Source organism: Ctenopharyngodon idella, chromosome 14 (assembly GCF_019924925.1).
Source record: "Ctenopharyngodon idella isolate HZGC_01 chromosome 14, HZGC01, whole genome shotgun sequence".
Taxonomy (NCBI): domain Eukaryota; kingdom Metazoa; phylum Chordata; class Actinopteri; order Cypriniformes; family Xenocyprididae; genus Ctenopharyngodon; species Ctenopharyngodon idella.
The window spans coordinates 8,317,643-8,339,905 of record NC_067233.1 but is presented as its reverse complement, the minus strand read 5'-3'; the positions used below and the strand labels follow the sequence as shown (position 1 = coordinate 8,339,905).

The 22,263-nt window shown below is 38.4% G+C and overlaps 1 protein-coding gene across 8 annotated transcripts in view; it reads right to left on the bottom strand.

The window, feature by feature from the left end:
• The window catches only part of gria1a (glutamate receptor, ionotropic, AMPA 1a), a 76,187-nt gene that overhangs the window by 35,050 nt on the left and 18,874 nt on the right, over positions 1 to 22,263 (bottom strand). For all 8 annotated transcript variants that reach the window (XR_007924856.1, XR_007924855.1, XM_051860210.1 and 5 more), the window contains 6 exons: positions 12,738 to 12,922; positions 9,870 to 9,923; positions 3,301 to 3,459; positions 3,028 to 3,195; positions 2,042 to 2,146; positions 1,668 to 1,778 (listed from right to left, as the gene is read on the bottom strand). Coding sequence is in view for 6 of the 8 variants with exons in the window: in XM_051860210.1 (XP_051716170.1) it covers positions 1,668 to 1,778; positions 2,042 to 2,146; positions 3,028 to 3,195; positions 3,301 to 3,459; positions 9,870 to 9,923; positions 12,738 to 12,922 (782 nt within the window). In the remaining 2 variants the exon portion in view is untranslated. The remainder of the gene's footprint in view (positions 1 to 1,667; positions 1,779 to 2,041; positions 2,147 to 3,027; positions 3,196 to 3,300; positions 3,460 to 9,869; positions 9,924 to 12,737; positions 12,923 to 22,263) is intronic.

Genomic DNA, 22,263 nt, shown 5'->3' with positions numbered 1-22,263 from the left:
TGATCCATTACCGCTTTTTTTCCATATCACCTATTCCCCCCACGTCCTTCCATCAGGAGGCCAGTCCACTCACTTTGCCCTTTCTCTGGCTGAGAAAGAGACGGGCAGTCCACATATGAAAGGTTAATAAATGCCCTCTGAAGCCTAACTTGTGACAGAATCGCTAAAACGCAGGCTAAGCCCAAAGATCTCTGCCGAACGAGGATAAAGAAAAGGAAAATTAATCTTTTGTCCACTGCTGGCAATTCAATCCATAGTTCCCCTTTAAGTATAAGATGAAAACTGTGGCTGGAGGAGCAATAATGTCTCATTTACAGACAGAGCACAGAAGAGTCTTCATGCTTTTATCTGCACAGAACAGCATTACCGTCATCACACTGAGGGATAAAAACATGGAGGTGATGCATCAGCCATTCTAAGAAATAATAAAATGGAAAAGCACAATTGTGAGATGGTGGACTGTGTCCAAATGCCTGTATTTTCATTTGACCCTGGGGCGACGTAATGTGGGGGAAGATTAGGAAGATTCTAAGGGCCCTGGTCAGAAGGGTCTGGACTCTGGACCACCCATCGACAGAGAAATTCAGTGCTCTGATTTATATTTAAATATATCTTAAAATGCAATGTATTCCTGTAATGGCAAAGCTGAAAATTTAGCAGCCATTGCTCCAGTCTTCAGTGTCACATGATCCTTCAGAAATGCTGATTTGATGCATAAGAATTTTTTTTTGTAACATAAATGTCGTTACTTCCACTTTTGATCAGTTTAATGCATTCTTGCTGAATAAAAGTATTAATTTGTTTAAAAAAAAATCTTACTGACCCCAATTTTTTTTAACAGTAGTATAACATTTAATGTGTTTTCAGACCAGCACAAGCTTAAAGGGTTAGATCACCCAAAAATGAAAATAATGTCATTAATTACTTACCCTCATGTCGTTCTACACCCGTAAGACCTTCGTTCATCTTCGTAACACAAATTAAGATATTTTTGATGATGGCTCAGTGAGGCCTCCATTGCCAGCAATGTCACTGAAACTCTTAAGATGTGAGTACAGTGGTTCTACCTTAGTATTATAAAGCGACGAGAATACTTTTTGAGCGCCAAAAAAACTCAAAATAATGACTTTTTAACAATATCTAGTGATGGCCAAATTCAAAACACTGCTTCGAAGCTTTACTAATCTTTTGATCCAAATCAGTGGTTCAGAGCGCCAAAGTCACGTGATTTCAGTAAACAAGGCTTTGTTTACGCGATGCGAACCACTGATTCGAAACAAAAGATTCGTAAAAGCTTTGAAGCAGTTTTTTTAAATTGGCTATCATTAGATATTGTTGAAAAGTTGTTATTTTGTCTTTCTGGTGCACAAAAAGTATTCTCGTTGCTTTATAATATTAAGGTAGAACCACTGTACTCACATGAACTGTTTTAAATATGTCTTTAGTACTTTTATGGATACCTGTCAGGTTCAGTGACATTGCTTGCAATAGAGGCCTCACTGAGCCATCGGATTTCATCAAAAATATCTTAATTTGTGCTCCGAAGATGAACGAAGGTCTTATGGGTGTAGAACGACATGAGGGTGAGTAATAAATAACATTATTTTCATTTTTTGGTGAACTAACCCTTTAAACCAGTAAATCACAAAAATGATTTGAAGACATACCAGAATAGTGGTAACAATATATGTGCGGTTCTGTAGTCCGGAAGTATCATTACTGCCTGGCATGTAGGCCGCCGTGCTCACAAATTTCTCATCCTCATTCCAGTAACCCACCTGAGAAAAGATCAAATCAGGGACAGGAACTTGAGCATCATGAGAAACCTTTCTGAGATATCCCACAGGATACACTACATGAAATACAGTGCTCATTTAGTTAGGCCAGAGTGAATTACTGAAACGATAACCATATACTTGAGCTTATAAAGTCTGAGAATGTTTCGTTTAAACTATAAGTGACGAAATCCATCTGAGAAGTGTGAAACAGTCTGTCACATCGAGAGGCTTCATAATCCTTTCCCTGATATTTAAGTACTCACTTTCTTTGGTCCCGTCGGCCTGAGCTCCATCACATTGACAGTGTAGTTTGTCCTCCGTCCTTTTTCGTTAAACTGAATGTGTCCCGTTAAGCCTTCAATCCGAACCTGAGTAAAAAACACAGAGAAGATGGCAGTCTTCTTTCTTTCTTTCTTTCTTTCTTTCTTTCTTTCTTTCTAAGTACTCTTCCCCAGAAGGGTGTACATCTCTCACAGCGCCTCTTCTGTGTGTACAGTACAGAATGTCTCCCAGGCCGAATGATGGAGTTAATTGACCGAGTTGAACATCAATCTCCACGGTCTCCCAGCAGATGGACCAAATTGCCTCAGTCCAGCACACATCAGACACTCATCAGACACAGCCATGGGCAACTGTGAGACAGAGTCTACCTCTGCAAGAAGAATGCTACACACTGAGTCTGCTACATTGCTTGGACATCCTTACACTTATAATTAAGTTAAGTGAAATGGAGAAACACATGATATGACTAGAAGAAAATACTAATTTGTTTACAGCTTCTCAAACAGAGGGCATTTCTTAAGACTTCCAATAAGTCACATTTGGTTTCTGCTAACAAATTCTCCTCGACCTCGTCTGCCAAATTCTATGCTCTGTGCTTAAATATTCATACGCTGCCCAAGGTGAAGAGACAAACATTTGCCTAAGGGTAACACAACAAAGCCAGGTGTTCTTTCTCTCTCTCTCTTTGTAAATATAACTTGTCATGTGCTGTTAAGACCAGCGTAAATGTTTATCGCCAACAGGCTTTATTATCTGCAGTGTCACATTTGATTGTGATGGTCTCTTCGGTGAATCAATGTGAACTTTATGAGACAAAATAAAGATGTAATTTGCTTATTGGGGTTTCATTTTGTGCACTCAGAATAGATTAGAACCAGTGTCAGTCTTGCAGATGGAACGTTTATGTTTGTGAACACTGCGTTCGTTCAAAAATATGTCTGAGTGCAGTCCCTACAGGGCAAGATACCTGTTGAAGTGCTCTCTGAATATCAATGCCCTGGCCCCAAGGTGCTGGTGGGTTGGCCAGACATTCTCCAGCATTTCCACGGCGAGATATATCTATCCTCTGCCTGCGGAGGTTCTGGAAGGCTGTGGACATGACTTTGACCCCATCATATGTGAGAGCTCCAGTGTACTGCATAAAGAATGAAGAAAGACATATGAGAAGTAGATTTAATTTATTTAGTTTTATTTCATGTATATACACATATATATCTGTTCTTTTCATTGAGTGCCTCACCTTCAGTCCTCGCTTGGGAACTTTGGAGTCTTTGTTTTCAAAGTCCATCCACTGCTGCACTGTCCTACTGACATTAGGGTTTGCGTAGTTCACTAGCTGGAAGCCTGTTACATTCGCCTCACCCTTCTTAAACTCTGTCAGGTCGATGTCCAGAAATCCCTACAGGAGAACAGCGAACATGTTAGCATGACATATTGTGATTTCAGTTACAGTAAAGCACAAGAAGCTTTCCATAGTCAAGAAAATAAGAAGATTAGAATCCAATTTCAACCAAATGTCAATCATTAAAGGCAAGTAATTGACTAAATTGAAAAGGGAAACTAATCTGAGATAAAATACGGTGACGAATTCCTTGCGATTGTTAAAATAAATCCAACGTAAGACCTTGACAAAAAAAATGGAGGTTGAATTCGCAGCAGAGGGAGTCATTTCCACAATAATGGTCAAGTGCAAAGAGAGAGAGCATGAGGCCGGGTCTGTGGAGTGCTGTCAAATGTAATTCAGGGTTTAAATTATAATGGAAAGAATGGTTGGGTCAGTCACTTAATGAAAAAGGCTAATCCCTCTCATCCACTGAGACTGGTTATCCAAGAAAGCTTGGTTGTTATCCGATGTGGTGCTGGAAAATGCAGGAGCTGTGAATAGGAATTTGAAGGAAAAAAAACAGTGGCACATCATGAAAGTTTGCTGGAGGTTTGTCTTTAATCCCAATGGCTCTATTCAGTAATTCAAGGACTTTTCTCACAATCCAATCAGCTGAGGTAAGCTTCCCCAGCGCAGCCCACAAACTCTCCGTACCTGAGATCATACTGAACAGAAACTATTACAAGGAATGTTTCATTTCATGAAGCTGTCTATTTACTCCTATAGGCTCAAATACAAATGTGTTTGTGTTCGGCTCAACAACAAAAAATGCTGGTGTGGTGTGTCATACTCAGTTTTGAGTGTAATAGCCCTTGTCAGGCTGTAAGTGTGTTGATCTTTGATCTTTTATCCGTTAACACGCTTGGTCCCCTAAGAGCAATATGTCCCCGTGTACCCTGGGAACATCTGCTCCGTAGGACAATGAACAAGACTCACTACGCTTCTAACAAGACCTCACGCTTGTGTCTTACCTCAAATACCCTGCCACACGCATAAACAAATGGTCAGAAACATACAACTGTATTATGCAATATCAGTGTTTTTTATGTCAGACTATTTGACACAATACTTAAAGACATTTGTTACATTTGACAATGTCGACTGAGCAATCAAACATATCATGTTCTGACATCTTCACTGACAGGCAAAAATGAAATGGCACCGCAGGCAAGTCCCATATGCCAATGATGGCCCATATCGGTTGCCCACTAATTTAAATATGCAGAAGGAGGGGCTGTCAACCTAAATATTATGATGCCATAAATTATCCATTTGCTAGAAACCCCCTTGCAAAAACATAAAGGCAACTATACACTTCTGTTAAAAAGTCTGGGGTCAGTAAAATTTAGTGTAGTGGGGTAGTGTATCTTTTCATATATATATATATATATATATATATATATATATACACACATATATATATATATTTTCTCTAGTTCACGTTGGCCACAATTATTGGCACCCAATTATTGCAACGTCCTTTTCCCAAGATAACAGCTCTGAGTCTTCTTCTAAAATGCCTGATGAGTTTGGAGAACACCTGACAAGATATCAGAGACCATTCATTCATACAGAATCTCTCCAGATCCTTCAGATTCCCAGCTCCATGTTGGTGGTGCTTCTCTTCAGTTCACTCCACTCATTTTCTTTAGGGTTCAGGTCAGGGGACTGGGATGGCCATGGCAGGAGCTTCATTTTGTGCTCAGTGACACATTTTTGTGTTGGTTTTGATGTTTGTTTTGGATCATTGTCCCGATGGAAGATCCAATCACGGCCCATTATAAGATTTCTAGCAGAAGCAGTCAGGTTTTGATTTTCATCTGTTAGTATCTGATAGAATCCATGATGCCATGTATCTGAACAAGATGTCCAGGACCTCCAGCAGAAAAATAGGCCCACAACATTAAATATTCAGCAGTATATTTAACCGTGGGCATGGGGTACTTTTTATCCATGTGTGCACCAAACCCATTTGGTGGGTTTGCTGCCAAAAAGCTCTTTTTTTAGTTTCATCTGACCATAGAAGCCAGTCCCTTTTGAAGTTCCAGTCTTGTCTGACAACTGAATATGCTGGAGATTTTTTCTGGATGAGAGCAGAGTTTTTTTCTTGAAACCCTCCCGAACAACTTGTAGGGATGTAGGTGCTGTTTGATTTTTTTTTTAGGCTTTCTGAGACTCAAAACTCAACTAATCTCTGCAATTCTCTAGCTGTGATCCTTGGAGAGTCTTTGTCCACTCAAACTTTCTCCTCACCACGCATTAGGGCGATTTAGACACACGTCCTCTTCCAGGCAGATTTGTAACATTTTTAGTTGATTGGAACTTAATTATTGCACTGATGGTGGAAATGGGGATTTTCAATGCATCAGCTTTTTTCTTATAGCCATTTTCTATTTTGTGAAGCTCAACAATCTTTTGCTGCACATCAGAACTATATTCTTTGGTTTTTCTCATTGTGATGAATGATTAAGGGAATTTGGCCTTTGTGTTTGTTTACACACATTTGTACTCCTGTGGAACAGGAAGTCATGGCTGTACAATTTCATGCCCCTAGTCACTCTGGTGTGCTAAAAAATGTAAATATGAATGGGAATATACTTCACAGATATTTTCCTCATAAGAATATCTAGGGGTGCCAATAATTGTGGCCAACATGTATTGGAGAAAAACATTTATTTCATAATGTGAGTTTCCCCCCACTTTCAATTGTTTTACTTCGATGAAAGGTTAGAATTTTGTGAATTTTTTGAATGAAAGAGCAAAAGGATAAACAATGCAGATTTATTTTCACAGCTGCCTTTGCTCATATTTACTAAGGGTGCCAATATTTGTGAAGGGCGCTGTATATATATATATATATATATATATATATATATATATATATATATTCTATCATTATTATTATTTATTTATACATTTTCTACATAACTTTTCTCTAGATCCCTCAGTATCCCCTTGCGGCCCCCAGGGGGTCCCCAATTTTAGTGCAAAACCCCCCCTGACCAAAATAAAAGTCTCCCTATTGGAATCTACCATTCCACAAGGACAACTCAAAGTATCCTGTAACGTCAAATCAATTCTTGGAGGGAAGTGCTATCACACGGCTGGCCTCAGGGCTAAAGCGTCACGCAACCTCGTTTCACAGCCTCATCACTCTCTGCGGTGAGAGTGAACAAGGCAATCAGAGATACACAGGCTGTCTGCATCACTGCACATATTATGCCGTGCTGTTACTGAGCCCACAACTGGGACGCGTGTCATCACAAGCTCTCAAGTCTGAAACACGGCACATTCTTCCCTCAATCAACACTGACTACAGTACTCTACAGACAGGCAATCAAGACCTCATTCACCAAACAAATTTATACTAAATTAAAGGAGAAAACAAAGTCAAGCAGTTTCCAGAAAGAAGCTTTCACTGATTTCAAAAAGCAAAACTCTAACGGAGACACTTTAGAAACTCGCAAATCAGAAACATAAATGGTCCACATTTCTTATTTTGACAGGTCATACTTATTTAGTCTAAAGTGCATGGTGCAAGTGCACTTGGGGCGTGTCCGAATCCACTTTTGCTAGTTTAAGGACGGGAAAAATGGTCGGCGAGCCCGGCGCATGGTCTAAAAGGGTTGTCCCTATTCTCTTAATGAGTAATGGGTGTTTTGGATGTAACGTGCAATAAACCAATCAGAGCCTCATCTCCCATTCCCTTTACAAAGCCAGTTGCGCTCGCACCATTGCGCATTCGCTATTTACATGGTGGAATTTGCAAGCAGAAAAACTCAACTCTTCTCTAGCGAAGAAACGGATCTGCTCGTGCCGAGGTTAAAACGCGCGAGCAGACCATCTACGGGACAAGCCAGATTCCACCAAAGCATTTTTATCTTTATGCACACAATAATAATCTTTTACAATGTAGGCTAATCCTTTTATTTTTAATATTTGGCATGTTTGTGTGCTGCTGCGCATCCCTGTGTGTGTAACAGGCAGAGTGCACGTGCGTTGTGCACCCGCCTATAGGCGCATATTACTAACGCGCTCTTTAAATAAAAAAAAAAAATAATGCGCCATTGACTTTAGACCAGGTTTCAGTTGGTCAATGGCGCAGTCTATTTCAGTTGCCTCAAAATAGCAACGCACCAACAATGCGCCTGAACACACCTCATTTTCAGACCAGCAAGCCCATGGGCACAAAAATGGGCACAAATGGGCGCAAATACATTTGCTATTTAAACAACGTTGCGCAAGACGTGAAAATGATAACAGCATCGGGCTGAAACTAGCAAAAAACACTCGCGTCGAGCCTGGCGCCGCATTGCGCCAGGTGTATAATAGGGCCCTAGGAATCTATAACCAATCGAGAAATGGGGCCAGGAGTCATTTCAGATGTCTCTGATTACAACATCAAGCTGCTTTCTGAAGCACTGCCACTGCTCTCTCATGATTGGCTGCATCTTTCTGTTTTTTTTTCTTCAGCAGCACGTCTTTTGGCATTCCTTCTCATGTCAACTATCGGCTCTCATAGCAACAGTGACATCCTGTTTTCTGGAACAAGGCACCACTGATGATGTCCTTCAGTTGTATGTGACTCATGGAATTGATTACAGGTTTTTGACGAATTTCGTCAGTTTTTGCCAGTCTTGTTCTCTTGGCTCAGCCTAATTATTCTCAATTTCAGGCGCAGGCGGTCCTCCCACTCTAGAACTACAGTGATGGCTGTTGCGCATCTGATCCTACACAAACTCGCTGTAAACCAAGTGAATGATTTAAGGAATGCAAGATTTTGGGTAAAAACACCTGTATTCTCATTATAAGTTCTCAAATCACATCAGTAAAGTGCAAGACACGAGAACAGCAGTCAGAATGTGAGATATGAGGGACTTGTCTCCTTAACATGCAGTATGATAACCTGCACAGCCTCTGTCTGTGTTACACCATTAAGAGATTTCCACAACACTGCAAAAATCGAGAGGAAGCTCCTCAATTTCAGTAAAATGGCAAATCTTCCTCAGTCAACAGCTACGAGCACAGGTTTCTAAATTCAAATTCAGTTCATATTCAAGCACTCTCAATTTGATTTAATCTTAACTGATTAAGATTCCAATTTGATTTGATTATATTATGAATCATTTGGGTATATTTCAGTTATAATGTCCATTTGGCAGTAATTATACAGTTTTAGACTGACTCAAAACTATTAATTAAAAAAATTTCATAAGAGTCATTTTTATGTAAAACTGGCTACGCTGGTCACACTGCATGTGATTGATTTACTAAAATAAGTGGCATATAAAGTTGGTCATTCGCCATGCTGACCAACAGAAATCTGCCTGGTTTGAAAGGGACTTCTGTGCTTTATACATCTTTAAGTTAATTTTCGCTAATGTGACCGCATGCTAATGTAACAGTCACATATACTGTGAAAAAAATATTTCTTTTATTGTGGTTCTAAAGATGGAAAAGTGAACAGTACAGTGAACCAGCTTTTTTATTATGAAAATATTCATTTTAAAAACAAATAACAGGAGCCATACATCCTCTGATATAAATAGACTTAAAGTAAAAGATCAGTCTTGGAATTTTAAGAATAAATATCCAGATTGTTAACATGATGATTGATTTCCAACATTTCCCATTCTCTCCTCTCTGATGTACCTGAAGCAGGTGTCCATATCTCTCAACTGAGTGGATGGAATTGTATCTTTTTCCGCTTGGTGTCCCTGTAAATGTGGTGCAGTGAGTTGGTGATGTTACTATAGAAACTAGCCTTCACCCAAAAGGCTTGGACACAGAGGGGAAGCTTACACGAGCATCCACTCAGATACAAACGTCCATGTATGCGCATGCACACACACACAAGCTCACACATGCAAACACAGTGTAAATAGAATTGAGCTCCCTGTCGTAGGACACTGGAAGTAATTTGCTCACTTCTTAAAATTTGGCCATTATGGAAATAGAAGGCAGTTGCAAATCTTTCTTTATTGCTTTGCAACCTTTATCATTTATCATTTACAATTACATCTAACAAACCGGCCAGACCGGTTTAATTTAAAATTCTCAGCAGTGTGCCATCCAGGAGCACACCACAGCATATTAATGCTGCGATTATCATCATTTCTGTTTAAATCAATTTAGCCCTCCATTCTCATACGTTGAGCGCACCTACAGACAAAGACTGCAAAAATCACTTGTAGTTTTTCATATTCACAGAGCAGCTCTCCAGGCAACGTTTATATAACATTTCATCTGTTAGTCATAGTGAGCAGCTTCTTATGATTGGTCAGTAGTGAAAATATGCAAATCACCTGTAATATCAAGAGTAGTGGTGACATTTGAAAGCCTCATGCTGAGGTTTAGTCATAAGATCTCTCATAGTGCTACGTTTTTTTTTTTTTTTTTGTTTGTTTGTTTATTTTTTAGCTTACCAGGTTTGCTAGGATGTAGTGGTAACTCTTCACGTTCTTCCCCAGCTCGATGATCTGAAATAGACCAATAAATAAGACAAAAAGCGGACAGTATTAATTTAGGAGTACTCAGCAATATTTACAGCAGTAAACCCACAAATAACACTGTAATATAACATTACTGTATTATCACACATAACTGCAAACAATTATTATATCTTTTTTTTGTTTTTCACTGCGATCATCAATTGTAAGTAGTTAATGTGTGCCAATGAGTACTATATTATCGCCCAGCTCTAATCTGCTAAATGAGACTATAATGCATGGAGATATTCTAAACATTGACATTATGATTTTCTGTAAAGCTGCTTTGAAACAATATGTATTGTGAAAAGCATTATAGAAATAAATTTTACTTTACTATATTGTTATTATTTAAACAACCAATTTAATTAATATTATTATTATTTAGTGTTCCTTTACCTCAAACAGTACACACCAAAGTTATAGTTTCGATTCCTAGCAAATGCATGAACTGATAAAATGTGTATCTTAAATGCAATGTAAGTCACTCTGATGAAAATGTCTGCAAAATGCATAAACGTAACATTTAAATAACAACAGCACATTTTCTCTAAGCATACACCCACCAATCTCTATAAAATGACTACAATCCTGGGCTTTCATCTTTACACTGAGTTTGGGGTGTTTCAGAATCAAGATAGCAATGTTTTCAGAGTAACAGAGATGAGAGGAATGAAGATTTGTGATGTACGTTTTCTTTTGTGTGGCTATAGAGATAACAATGCCTCTGCAGGCATGAAGAGTACAACAGTGATGAAAAACAATGAGTCATAAGCTGACGGGGGAGGAACACATTAGCAGCGCTCTCAGTTCTGTTTGGTACACACCGAGGGTCACAGCTTTAACCTGTGTGGATGTATGTGAGTGAGTAGTGTGCAGTGTCAATGGGTACCAAAGACTTTGACACTATCAAACTGTTATATTGTTCTATGGCTTTAAATAAAGAAAATCCTCTGCATGTACTAGGGATGTGCAGGAGTAATGGGGTGCTCAGAAATAACAATGAGTAATCGTGAAGACTCTAAGAAGGCTCTTACACACTTCTCTGTAAACTGAAGTTGTGAAAGCTGACATTAGCTTGTGGCCATGACAGACAGTAACATTAGTTATTTATGGTGACCCCAGAAAGATTTCATCCGGCAGGCCAGCCCAGGGCAGGGAACTCTACTGACAAGGACAGCTTAGTCTTCTTGTGTATTTCAATGCTGTGATCAACATTAAAGAGAGAGTTCACGCAAAAATCTAAAACTCAACATCGTGTTGTTCCAAACATGTATGACTTCTTCTGTGAAACATAAAAGACGACTTTGAAAAAAATTGTTTTTTTTTTTGGTCCATACAATAGAAGTCAAAGTTAACCATATCTTCTTTTATGTTCTGGAGAAGATAAGAGTCATACAGGTTTGGAATTAAATGATTATAAGTAAATGATGACAGAATTTTCATTTTTGAGCTTTGAACTTTCCCTTTAATGCAGAAAACAGGAATGAAAGAGAAGTCTTCAAAAACATTTCTAGTCCTTTTAGTCCATGTCTGTAAGGGTACAGTTACATTAGCAAAAATTCTGCCGAATTTTGTGGGCAAAAAACGTCCGTTGTCTATTGTCAATAGTGTAGCAATGCACATAGCACTACTCACACAGAAGTCATTTTAAAACCAAGCAGCTTTCTGTTAACACGGCGCATTTGCGTGACCAACTTGAACACGAGCAAAATCTGCATGTTTCGCCCTCAAATGAAACTCTGAATCGCATGGATTGCTATTGAAACAACTGGATTTCGCTTGGAAAATTTCACAGAGCAATGACAAATGTGACTGCACCTTAAGCTTTGAGGCGATCTATATGATAATATGTTCCAAAACATTGACAACAAAACCTGTAGCAGATGCACATACTGGAACATGGACCAAAAATAATGATGACTTAATTTCTTACTAAACTGTGTTTGTCAAACTACTGGGGTCTTTAAAATAGGAAATATTCATAACTAAAAAGCATCTTGCGTGCTAAGAGAGCTATGAAAAACATGCACACAAATGTGTTTTTCCTCAATTAAACCGTTTGGCCCCCGGTTTTAGTGAAAGAATGTGAATCAAAGTGGGGGGAAATTACACCAATGTTGTTTTACGGTATGATTGGTGGACGCATGGTGATGGATGATTGCTTTCACAGAGGAAAAATTTGTCTAGACATGCTGTGCAAATTGACACCAAATGATGCAACAGCCTTAACTGTGGGCACCATGCTATCAATAACACAACATGGCCTGTCGAGGGTCTTCTGTTTGAGTCATGAAATAGAGGAAAGGAGAAAAAGGGAAGAAAAGACACGCTCTCATTAATTACAGTAACAGGACGCTTCCTCCTCCTCCAGGCAGTGGAGAGAGGTGACAGAGAAAGTGACGCGTCACTATGGCTCCGCTGCCAACCCCAAATGTCAGCTCAGTGTTATTTATCTGCTCCGTCCTCAGCGGTCTATGAGAGAGAGAGAGCATCTTGGGGCCTGTTGCACACGCCACTCCATCTGATAAGAGCAGCCACAGGCTTCATCCAAGTACTCAAGCTCAGAATTGCATTTTAAGTTGAGTCATCTGAGCCTGCCGATGATTACTGATATATTCATAATGGCATGATTATTAGCAGCAATACAGATGACTAACTGTTTGACTTGGTTAAAAGACATATTTAGGTGGACTTAGTACATTTAAAGCAAAGAACATGCTCCATTTGGATGGAAAATTTGAATCTCATTTGGAGCAGCTGACCGCATGTATGACAGTAATAAGACTGGCGAGAGCCAATTACCTTCTTCAGGATGGAGGTGAGTCTCTCCAGCTCACAGTCAATGATGATCTGGCCCTCCTTCCTTTTGTCCAGGTCCTGGAACACTTTGAGGAAGGATGCTTCTGTCATTGTCTCCACATTCACAGAGGTCACAAGCCAGTTATGCTCTGCTGCTGTGTCCAGAACCTTCTGCAGAACTGACAGTCCTTGAATACAAATGAGAACACTGTGTCAGCAGAACTCAAAAAAGTTGAGTTACATCAAATTTAAGTTAATAAACTACACAATTAATTTAGCATTACACAAGCAAACTAACTGCACTTATATTAAGTAAACTAACAATTTTGGAGGAAGATGTGACACTTAATGTGACTTAATGTCACTTAAGTTTGTGTGAAATGTAATGTGTAAATAATAGGGGTGTATTCGTCACGGTACGGACGTCACAGTTCGGCATACAGTCAGACGACAAATACAGTCAGTCACAGCTGATCCACACTCCAATCCAGAAGGGGGCGTGCGCAGTAATGTAACGCTGTTTTCTAACCGCCACAACAGGAGAAAGCGCAGAAGAAGAAGAACAGACGATCTATAGACATGTTTACGTGTAATCTCTCAACCAGTGTTTCAACTGCGGAAAGACAATAAAACAGCTTGAGAATAATATCTCATTAGCATTACATTTACCACAGGCAAGTCATTTAGTGTCCACAGCATGTTAGTTCACAAGAGAAATAAATTCTAGAAGGGAGCATTATACTAAATATATGGACTATATTTACTTTACCTATTAGTATCTTAATTATGTAACATGTTTAAATAAATTTGGCATGAGTAAATGATTATATTTCAAAAATGAATTGGAGTAGAAAAATAATTTTATAATTAGATTTAGAAGTTAATGCAAAACCTGCCTTATGTGCAATTTACATGTTTTTTTTTATTTTATTTGAGTGTTGATTATTATATCTAAAAATAAATAGCAACTGAATTTAATAGTTTGGGCTCTGTTGTTAATTGTAACTTTTAATAGTATAGTACTGTGCAAGAAAGGGCTCCCTTTATAGTTTACAGCTGAGATAGATTTTTTTATGAAAAAAAAGAAGGAAAAAGAAGCAATTTTATGTTTAGTTTTCTTCCCTCTGCTGTACCGAACCCGTACCGAACTGTGGTTTCAGTACCGAGGTACGCACTGAATCGTCATGTTTGTGTCCCGTTACACCCTACACTGTAAACCCGAATAAGTTTGGCTAACTCAAAAAAATTTAGGTAATCAGTTAAATCAATTTTTTTTTTTTTTGAGTTACGATGTTCCCAAATTTAAGTAAGCAGAACTATCAAGGTTTGAGTTTGTAGTACTCATGCATGTTAATTGCTTCTAACTTGAAGTACTGAGTTAGCTAATGCATAGCAATTAACATAAAGGTTTAGTTAATTAACTTTTTTTATTTTTTTATTTTATCAAATACAGAAAATTACTTGAAATATGTCAGTGCTGTGAACTCAAAAGAAACAGAAAGATCTAAATACTCATAACAGTTAATTTAACTGAATTAATTTAAGTTGATCTTACTCAAACCCATCAAGTATTTTGAGCGTTAGAGCTTACAGTGCAGTAAATAATGACATGTGATAATATGCCTAAACTAATTCATTAAGAAGTCATTCTAAAGCAGCTCTAGAGCTTGGAAGACTATAGTATCGACACTCTATTATCTCCAGCCACCTCTGACCATCTGAATGCCACTTTATTGGCTGTGAATTCAGAAAAACCTGCCAGGAAGATACAGAACAGTGGAGAGTGAGAGCCACACTGTTCACAGACAGGAAATGGGGTTCGATTAGTGAAGACATTGATCTTGGCATAGGATTCACAGACGGCGCATGCATGTGCACAACCCCCAAAGGACCAATCAGCTTTCTCCCCAGACGCCAACAAAAATCTCTCTAGATCAAAAACAATGTGCTTAGTAGCCATTAGAGCCAACAATATCAACTTTTTGGAGCAGCCTTCACAGCAAGAACATGGTTATGATGCCTTAAAATGTTGCGTGTGGAGGCAGCTCACTAGGATTTGGAACAGAGTGATAGTGTCTATCTACACATAACACGTGCCACATTTCTCACATAAGAACAGAGCAGTTCTGAAGGATCATATGATCCCATGACGTGATGACAGTTGAAAGCACAAGCATACATGATTGCTCTTATTATGCTGCTGCTGAGAGCAGCTTATGCTTCTGTTCTCAGTACTTCAGTATCATGGTCAGCTCCTCCAAACTCATCAAAACCTCTCCAAACACTCAACCGCATGCTTTCACAGCCATCTATGCTTTGTTGTGTAAGTATGTCACACAACAAGCCCATGTTTATTCAGTAATCCAGTATCCAGTTTTTTTTAAATCCTGCTCAAAAACTGACTATGAAAGTCTACAGCCTCCCGTAAATTGTGCCAAGCTCTACAAAGAGACATAAATACAGTAACTCCCCTGTGAGCATTTATGGGAAATTGTTTGTGAAATGTTTAATGGACTTTGGATGCTGCTCAAAACATAAAATAAATCTAAGTAAAAATAAATAAATAAATCTAAGCAAAAGAAAAAAAAGAAAGAAAAAGCATGCACTTTGTCTTTTACAGCCTTTGTTTAATGCAACACCACACAGCTGTTGCATGAGCTGTAATTAAAAGGAGAGCAACAAAGATGCACACTTTATAATTTATGGAACCAATGGATCCTGCAGCAGCGATAACAGGAATTAATATTTCATTTATGGGGTGGGATGGACCACAAAATAAATCACAGGAAGCTGCGACTGTGCAAGAACTGTGTCATTCTGTGCACTAGACTATAATAGGGACTGCACACTCAGAAGTTAAAGGGTTAGTTCACCCAAAAATGAAATTTCTTTCATCAATTGTTGTTCCAACCCCATAAGACTTTTGTTCATCTTCAGAACCCAAATGAAGATCTTTTTGGTGAGAGCTTTTTGTCCTTCCATAGACAGCTATGCGACTACCACTTTCAAGAAGTTCACAAAGAGATTGTAAAACTAGTCCATATGAATTGAGCGGTTTAGTCCAAATTGTCTGAAGAGACTCGATCGCTCTGTATGATGATCAGTTTGAAGTTAGGCTTTTATTCACATATAAACATTGATCAGTGATCAGTGAAACAAAAGCTCATTCAAACCTGCTTGACACACAAGAACAAACCTCTTGCGGAAGCTCAGACGTGCTGCGTAACACATGAGAATGAAACTCGTTGGTTCTCGGACGCGTCAAACAAACATGCTTGAGCTTCCGTTTACCACAACAGATGTGTGAGTTGATGAATGTTTATAAGTGAATAAAAGCCTAAATTACATCTTTTCATCATATAAAGTGATTGTGTCTCTTCAGAAAATATGGACTAAACCACTCAATTCATATGGATTAGTTTTACAATCTCTTTATGAACTTTTTAAAGCGTCAAAGTGGTAGTCACGTAGCTGTCTATGGAGGGACAAAAAGCTATCAGATTTCATCAAAAAGATCTTCATTTGCATTCCGAAGATGAACAAAAGTCTTATGGGTTTGAAACGGCACGAGGGTGAGTAATTAATAACAGAATTTTCATTTTGGGGTGAACTAACCCTTTAAAGGGTCATCCCTTATTTACCTTCAAATCATTTTTACTACAACACCATATGATTTTCTTTTAATTGTGGGACACTAAAAGGAGAAATTTTGGTCAATTGTACTGTGAAAAAAAAATACTGTGTCAGAAAAATATTAACTGTGATAAAGTAAAATAAAATTAAATTAAATAGTCCCAAATTTTGAGCCTCCAAGACAAGCCAGGAAAACATGCCCTAAAATGAAAATTCTGTTATTACTTATTCCAAAACCATATGACTTTTTTTCAATTGAGTGAGAGATTTCGGAGAACTCTACTGGCGTCTCTTTTTCAGATTCTAGGTCACCACTCTAACCAAGTTCCTTCTCCATCATATGCTCAGTTTGGCCAGGAGACCAGCTCTATAAAGAGTCCTGGTTGTTCCAAACTGCTTCCATTAAGGATTATGGAGGCTACATGCTACTGTGAACCTTCAATACAGCAGAATGTTTTTGTAGTCTTCCCCAGATCTGTGTCTTGATACAATCCTGTCTCTGAGCTCTACAGGCAGTTCCTTTAACCTCATGGCTCTGATATGCATTTTCAGCTGTTAGGCCTTTTATTAAGAGATGTGTGCGTTTCCAATTCCAAATCATAGCCATTCAATTGAATTTGCCACAGGTTAACTCCACTCGAAGTGTAGTAACATCTACAAGCGAAATTTCAAGTGTCCCAGAAAAGGTTATGAATACTTATGCAATGTAATTATTTCAGTTTTTTATTATTAATAAATTTGCAAAGTTATCACAAATCATTTTTTTGCTTTATCATTATGGAGTGTAGATAAATGAGAACAAAAAAAGTATTTTAAAGTAGTTTAACATAACAAAAATGTGAAAGTTGAATCTTTTCAACGAATCAGTTCATAAAACTGGTATCATTCATGAACCTTACCGTTTGATTCTACAATTTGCATTTAGAAGGATGTACTGTTACTCCATCCTCGACAGTTAAAGACCTGGGTGTTATATTAGACAGCAACTTGTCTTTTGAAAATCATATTTCATATGTTACAAAAACAGCCTTCTTCCACCTCAGAAACATTGCTAAGATACGGAATATGTTATCTGTTTCTGATGCAGAAAAGTTAGTTCATGCTTTCATGACGTCTAGACTAGATTACTGTAATGCATTACTAGCTGGTTGCCCTGCTTCCTCAATAAACAAGCTACAATTGGTACAAAATGCAGCTGCTAGAGTTCTTACCAGGTCAAGAAAATATGATCATATAACACCAATTTTATCATCTCTTCACTGGTTACCTATTAAGTTCCGTATCGATTATAAAGTACTGCTAATGACCTATAAGACTCTAAATGGTTTAGCTCCTGTGTACTTAACCGACCTTTTATCGCCCTACAATCCTTCACGCTCTTTAAGATCACAAAACTCTGGACTTCTGGTTGTACCTAGGATAGCTAAGTCCTCTAAAGGAGGGAGAGCGTTTTCACATTTGGCTCCTAAACTCTGGAATAGCCTTCCTGATAATGTTCGGGGCTCAGACTCGCTCACCCAGTTTAAATCTAGATTAAAGACACATCTCTTCAGCCGAGCATTCACATAATCCATCTCATATCAGATCAATTGCACATGACTATCTTTGCTTAATGTTATGAACAGCAGCTATGCTAATTATTCTCCATTTGCTTTTCTGTTTTACCTCGGGACGCCCATTTTTGAATCTTCCCATTTCAGTTCTTGAGTTCACTGTCTTCATTATTCAGTTGCAGTGATTAACAGGCACCAGAGGGGAAGATTATCAGTGAATAATGATTTAAATTTCAGTCTGTTTTTCACACAAAGCTATCATGTGGCTTCAGAGGATTTGAAATATAATGCATAAATCATGTGAAGTACATTTTTATGATACTTAAATGGTGCATTTGTGTCATTTTTGAATCTGGAATAAGGACTAAATGCATAGAAAAAGCAACGTACAATTCTTCACATTATTATACACTCTCAGAAAAAAAGGTACAGCGCTTGTCACTGGGGCAGTACCCTAGGGTACAAAAGCAAAAAGGTACATCGCTTGTCACTGGGGCAGTACCCTAGGGTACAAAAGTGAAAAGGTACATCTTTGTACCTTACTTACCCCTAAATGGTACATATTAGTACCTTTTTTACTTTTGTACCTTAGGGTACTGCCCCATTGACTAGCTTTTTTTCTGACAGTCAAACCTTTTTTTCTGACAGTGTATAGAATACAGGAAATACAGATTAGGAACAACATAAGGGTGAATAAATAGTCACAGAAACTTATTTAAACAGTCCAACTTAGACAGCGGCAAATCATATTTACAGTGAAGTTTGAAAAACAAGATTCTCAAGTAAAGAAAGCACATATTGACGGCAGGAGAGAGGAATATTGATCCCCTCCTCTGCTTCTGTCCGCCTCTGTTTTGAGTACTTGCCCTTTGACCCCTCTGCATCTGAGCCAGTGTTGCTTCCTATTTGACTCAGTGTGAGTACAGCTGGACCACTTTAAGACTGCAGGGTGATTTGACATTAAGGAGCTCACACTCCCAGCAGGCTGAACAAATGGCTCATGATGCACACCGAGAACAGGGCCAGCGGGGGAAGACGTCTCTCCTTAGCCTCATTCTCACTCATCTGGGGTGGTGTGACGCCAATGGAGTACTATGCCAACATGCAAAACAACACACGGCAGCGGGGGCGATTTTATACACATAGGAAGCTTACAGCATGGCTGGGTTCACATACAGGCTATATACACTCTCACACGTATGTCCTTAAAAGGCTTAAAATAACCCTGTAGACAGTGCAGCGCTGTATCTAGGCAACAAGAGGCGGGTGATATGGATTCCTGCAGTTTGGTTCCTCTCAGTCACAGAGTTAATGAACCTACAATCGTAACCCAGAGCCCTCAGCACTTCCAAAAGATAAAACCATCACTGAGACACCTGTGGCATTCATATGGTCAGGCATCAAACCTATTGTGAGTGTGTCGCGATGACAGAACTGACGGTGACCAGGCAAAAAAGAGAACCGGAAAGAAAAGAGATGGTGGCGAGAGCATTGTGGGTAACTGCATTTCTTAAAAAAGATCTGTAACATGCAGATCACGTCATGCTCCCATCATGGTCAGCTGAGCTGAACGTCTGTGACAGATGGTGACACATTATGGGGACACTGCAGCCGATTGGCTAGGGGGGGCCGGGGGGAAAGCACACCTGGTGCTGACAGGTGTGTCAGATTTTACCTGCTCAGGGAGCAGCACCGGATGCCCATGACTTTTCTAGAGCAGATCTGGGAATTTCAGGTATTCATTTGGAAGGAAAAAGAGACAGGCATTCAAAATTACAGTACTGCTGTGCTGTGGGATGGTACGTGGCAACAGGGTCCAAAATTAACATTCGCCAAGCACCAAATGCAAGTAAAAACTGGGTTAGTCACCACTTGGCTGGTAACTTTCTTAGCAACCGAGACACCTTTTAAATCAAATTAGTTAGATATTCTAATTTAAATCAAATTAGAACGATAGTCTGACTCTCCCTGATGTAAAAGACATACAGTAGATGATTTCTATGCCATCTGTCGTGATTTATTTCTTCTCAATTCAAACTAAGATTTTTTCATTTCCCCAGAACCATGTGACGAAACATATGTGGAATATTCTTCACAAAAAAATGAAACCACCAAAACTAAATTATTACAGCTGACGCATCAATGTTTAATACATGAGAATTCTGTCATTATTTACTCACCCTCATGTTGTTACAAACTTTTAAGACTTCGTCTATGGAACACAAAAGAAAATATTTTGAAGAATGCATTGACTTTAACTGTATGTATGGAAGCTTGTTTCCACCACTGAATAAAAAATAAAAAAGGTATAATTGCGACTTTTTTCTCACAATTCTGACTTTGTGTGTCAGAATTGTGTGATATAAACTAGCAATTGCGAGTTATAAAGTCAGAATTGTGAGTTATAAAGTCAGAATTGTGAGATATAAACTCACAATTGCGAGTTATAAAGTCAGAATTGTGAGTTATAAAGTCAGAATTGCGAGATTTAAACTCACAATTGCGAGTTATAAAGTCAGAATTGAGAGATATAAACTCACAATTGAGAGATATAAAGTCAGAATTGTGAGTTATAAAGTCAGAATTGCGAGATATAAACTCACAATTGCGAGATATAAACTCACAATTGCGAGTTATAAAGTCAGAATTGTGAGTTATAAAGTCGGAATTGAGAGATGTAAACTCACAATTGCGAGTTATAAAGTCAGAATTGCGAGATATAAAGTCGCAATTGTGTGTTATAAAGTCAGTATTTTTTCCTCAGAATTGAACTTACAACTCGCAATTGCAAGATATAAACTCACAATTGCAAGAAATAAAGTCAGAATTATGCATTATAAACACAATTGTGAGATATAAACTAGCAAATGTGAGTTTATAAAGCGCAATTCTTACTATTTCTCACAACTGTGAGTTTATATCTCACAATTCTGAGAAAATAAGTCCGAATTATGAGACAAAAAGTCACAATGACCTTTTTTTTATGTTTTATTTAGTGGCGAAAACAAGCTTCCATTTGTATGGACCAAAAGAAAAAGAAGAAGAAGAAAAAACAACTGAGACATTACTTTTTTGTGTTCCACAGAAGAAAGAAAGTCATACAGGTTTGGAAAGACATGAGGGTAAGTAAATAATGCCAGATTTATTTATTTATTTTAAACAGCATTTTTGGGTGAACTATAATTTTAAGGAAAAACAGCTAACTATTTCCAACGGGACAAAAATGTATTTTTAATAAAAAAAAATATATAAATATATATTTATTTTCTCAAACCATCGCCCCTGGCACGTGGCATTTTGGATCCTTCTTGGAATAACAATGAAGCCATGTGCGGGGGTGCTTTGGAATTGGGATTTTCTTTCCTCAGCCTTCAGCTGGATACATTTTACTCTGGCACAATGGTTTCATTCTGGCAGATATTCATGGAGAAAGATGCACAAATGAGCTCCAAGTGCAGGGAGAGATGCATCCACTCAGATCAGAACACCATTGTTCATCCTAGCAACACACAAGCAGGCAGCTCTCTCATGAGTCATATCTATATCTGTCATTACACACCAACATGTTCACAAACAAACCGGGAACAAAAGCTGACTCAATGTGCACACCAGCAACGTGGTGGCAAATACTGGGTCTCAGAAAACCAACCAGACATATTCAAAAGAGAATTCTAAGACGTGAATTCAGTTTAACGCATGGTATTTCAGCACAAAAACCTGTATCTTATTCACTAAGCACCAATAAACCAGTTTAACCAAGAGCTAAATGCATCGCTATAGCACTACACTATGTAGCATATCTGAATTCTCATGAGCGGCAAACATGCCTCCGTTCTATGCAAATTAAGCTTATTAAACATTGCACATTTTAAAACACTTTTAGACAGATTAAAAGAGACTTTCTATTGATGTCAGGGGTTTTCAAACTTTTTGATGCCAAGAACCCCAAAATATGATAACTACTTTGCCATTCTTTTATACTATATACTGACAATAATAATGAATTTGACAATATTTTAATTAATACAGCCTTGCAAAGTATACTTCACTTGACTCTTATACGTACACAGGTGTTTGACGCATGCGTAGTTTTGAGCAATCTCTCGCCATGAGATACAACCTATGTAAATATCTCTGTATTCTTTCATGTTAGAGTTGTACAAATGAGTGTACTTTCTAACCTCTTAGCACAATCTCTTGTCTGTGTAGACCTCCATTATCGCTATAGCTTGCATGCGTTCCGATCTGTTCTGTTTATGCAGTTTTTCTTCGACTACCTTGTGAATCGACGTCTCCACTGCACGGTTGCCACCTTGTGGATAAACTAATTACTGCAAAAAAAA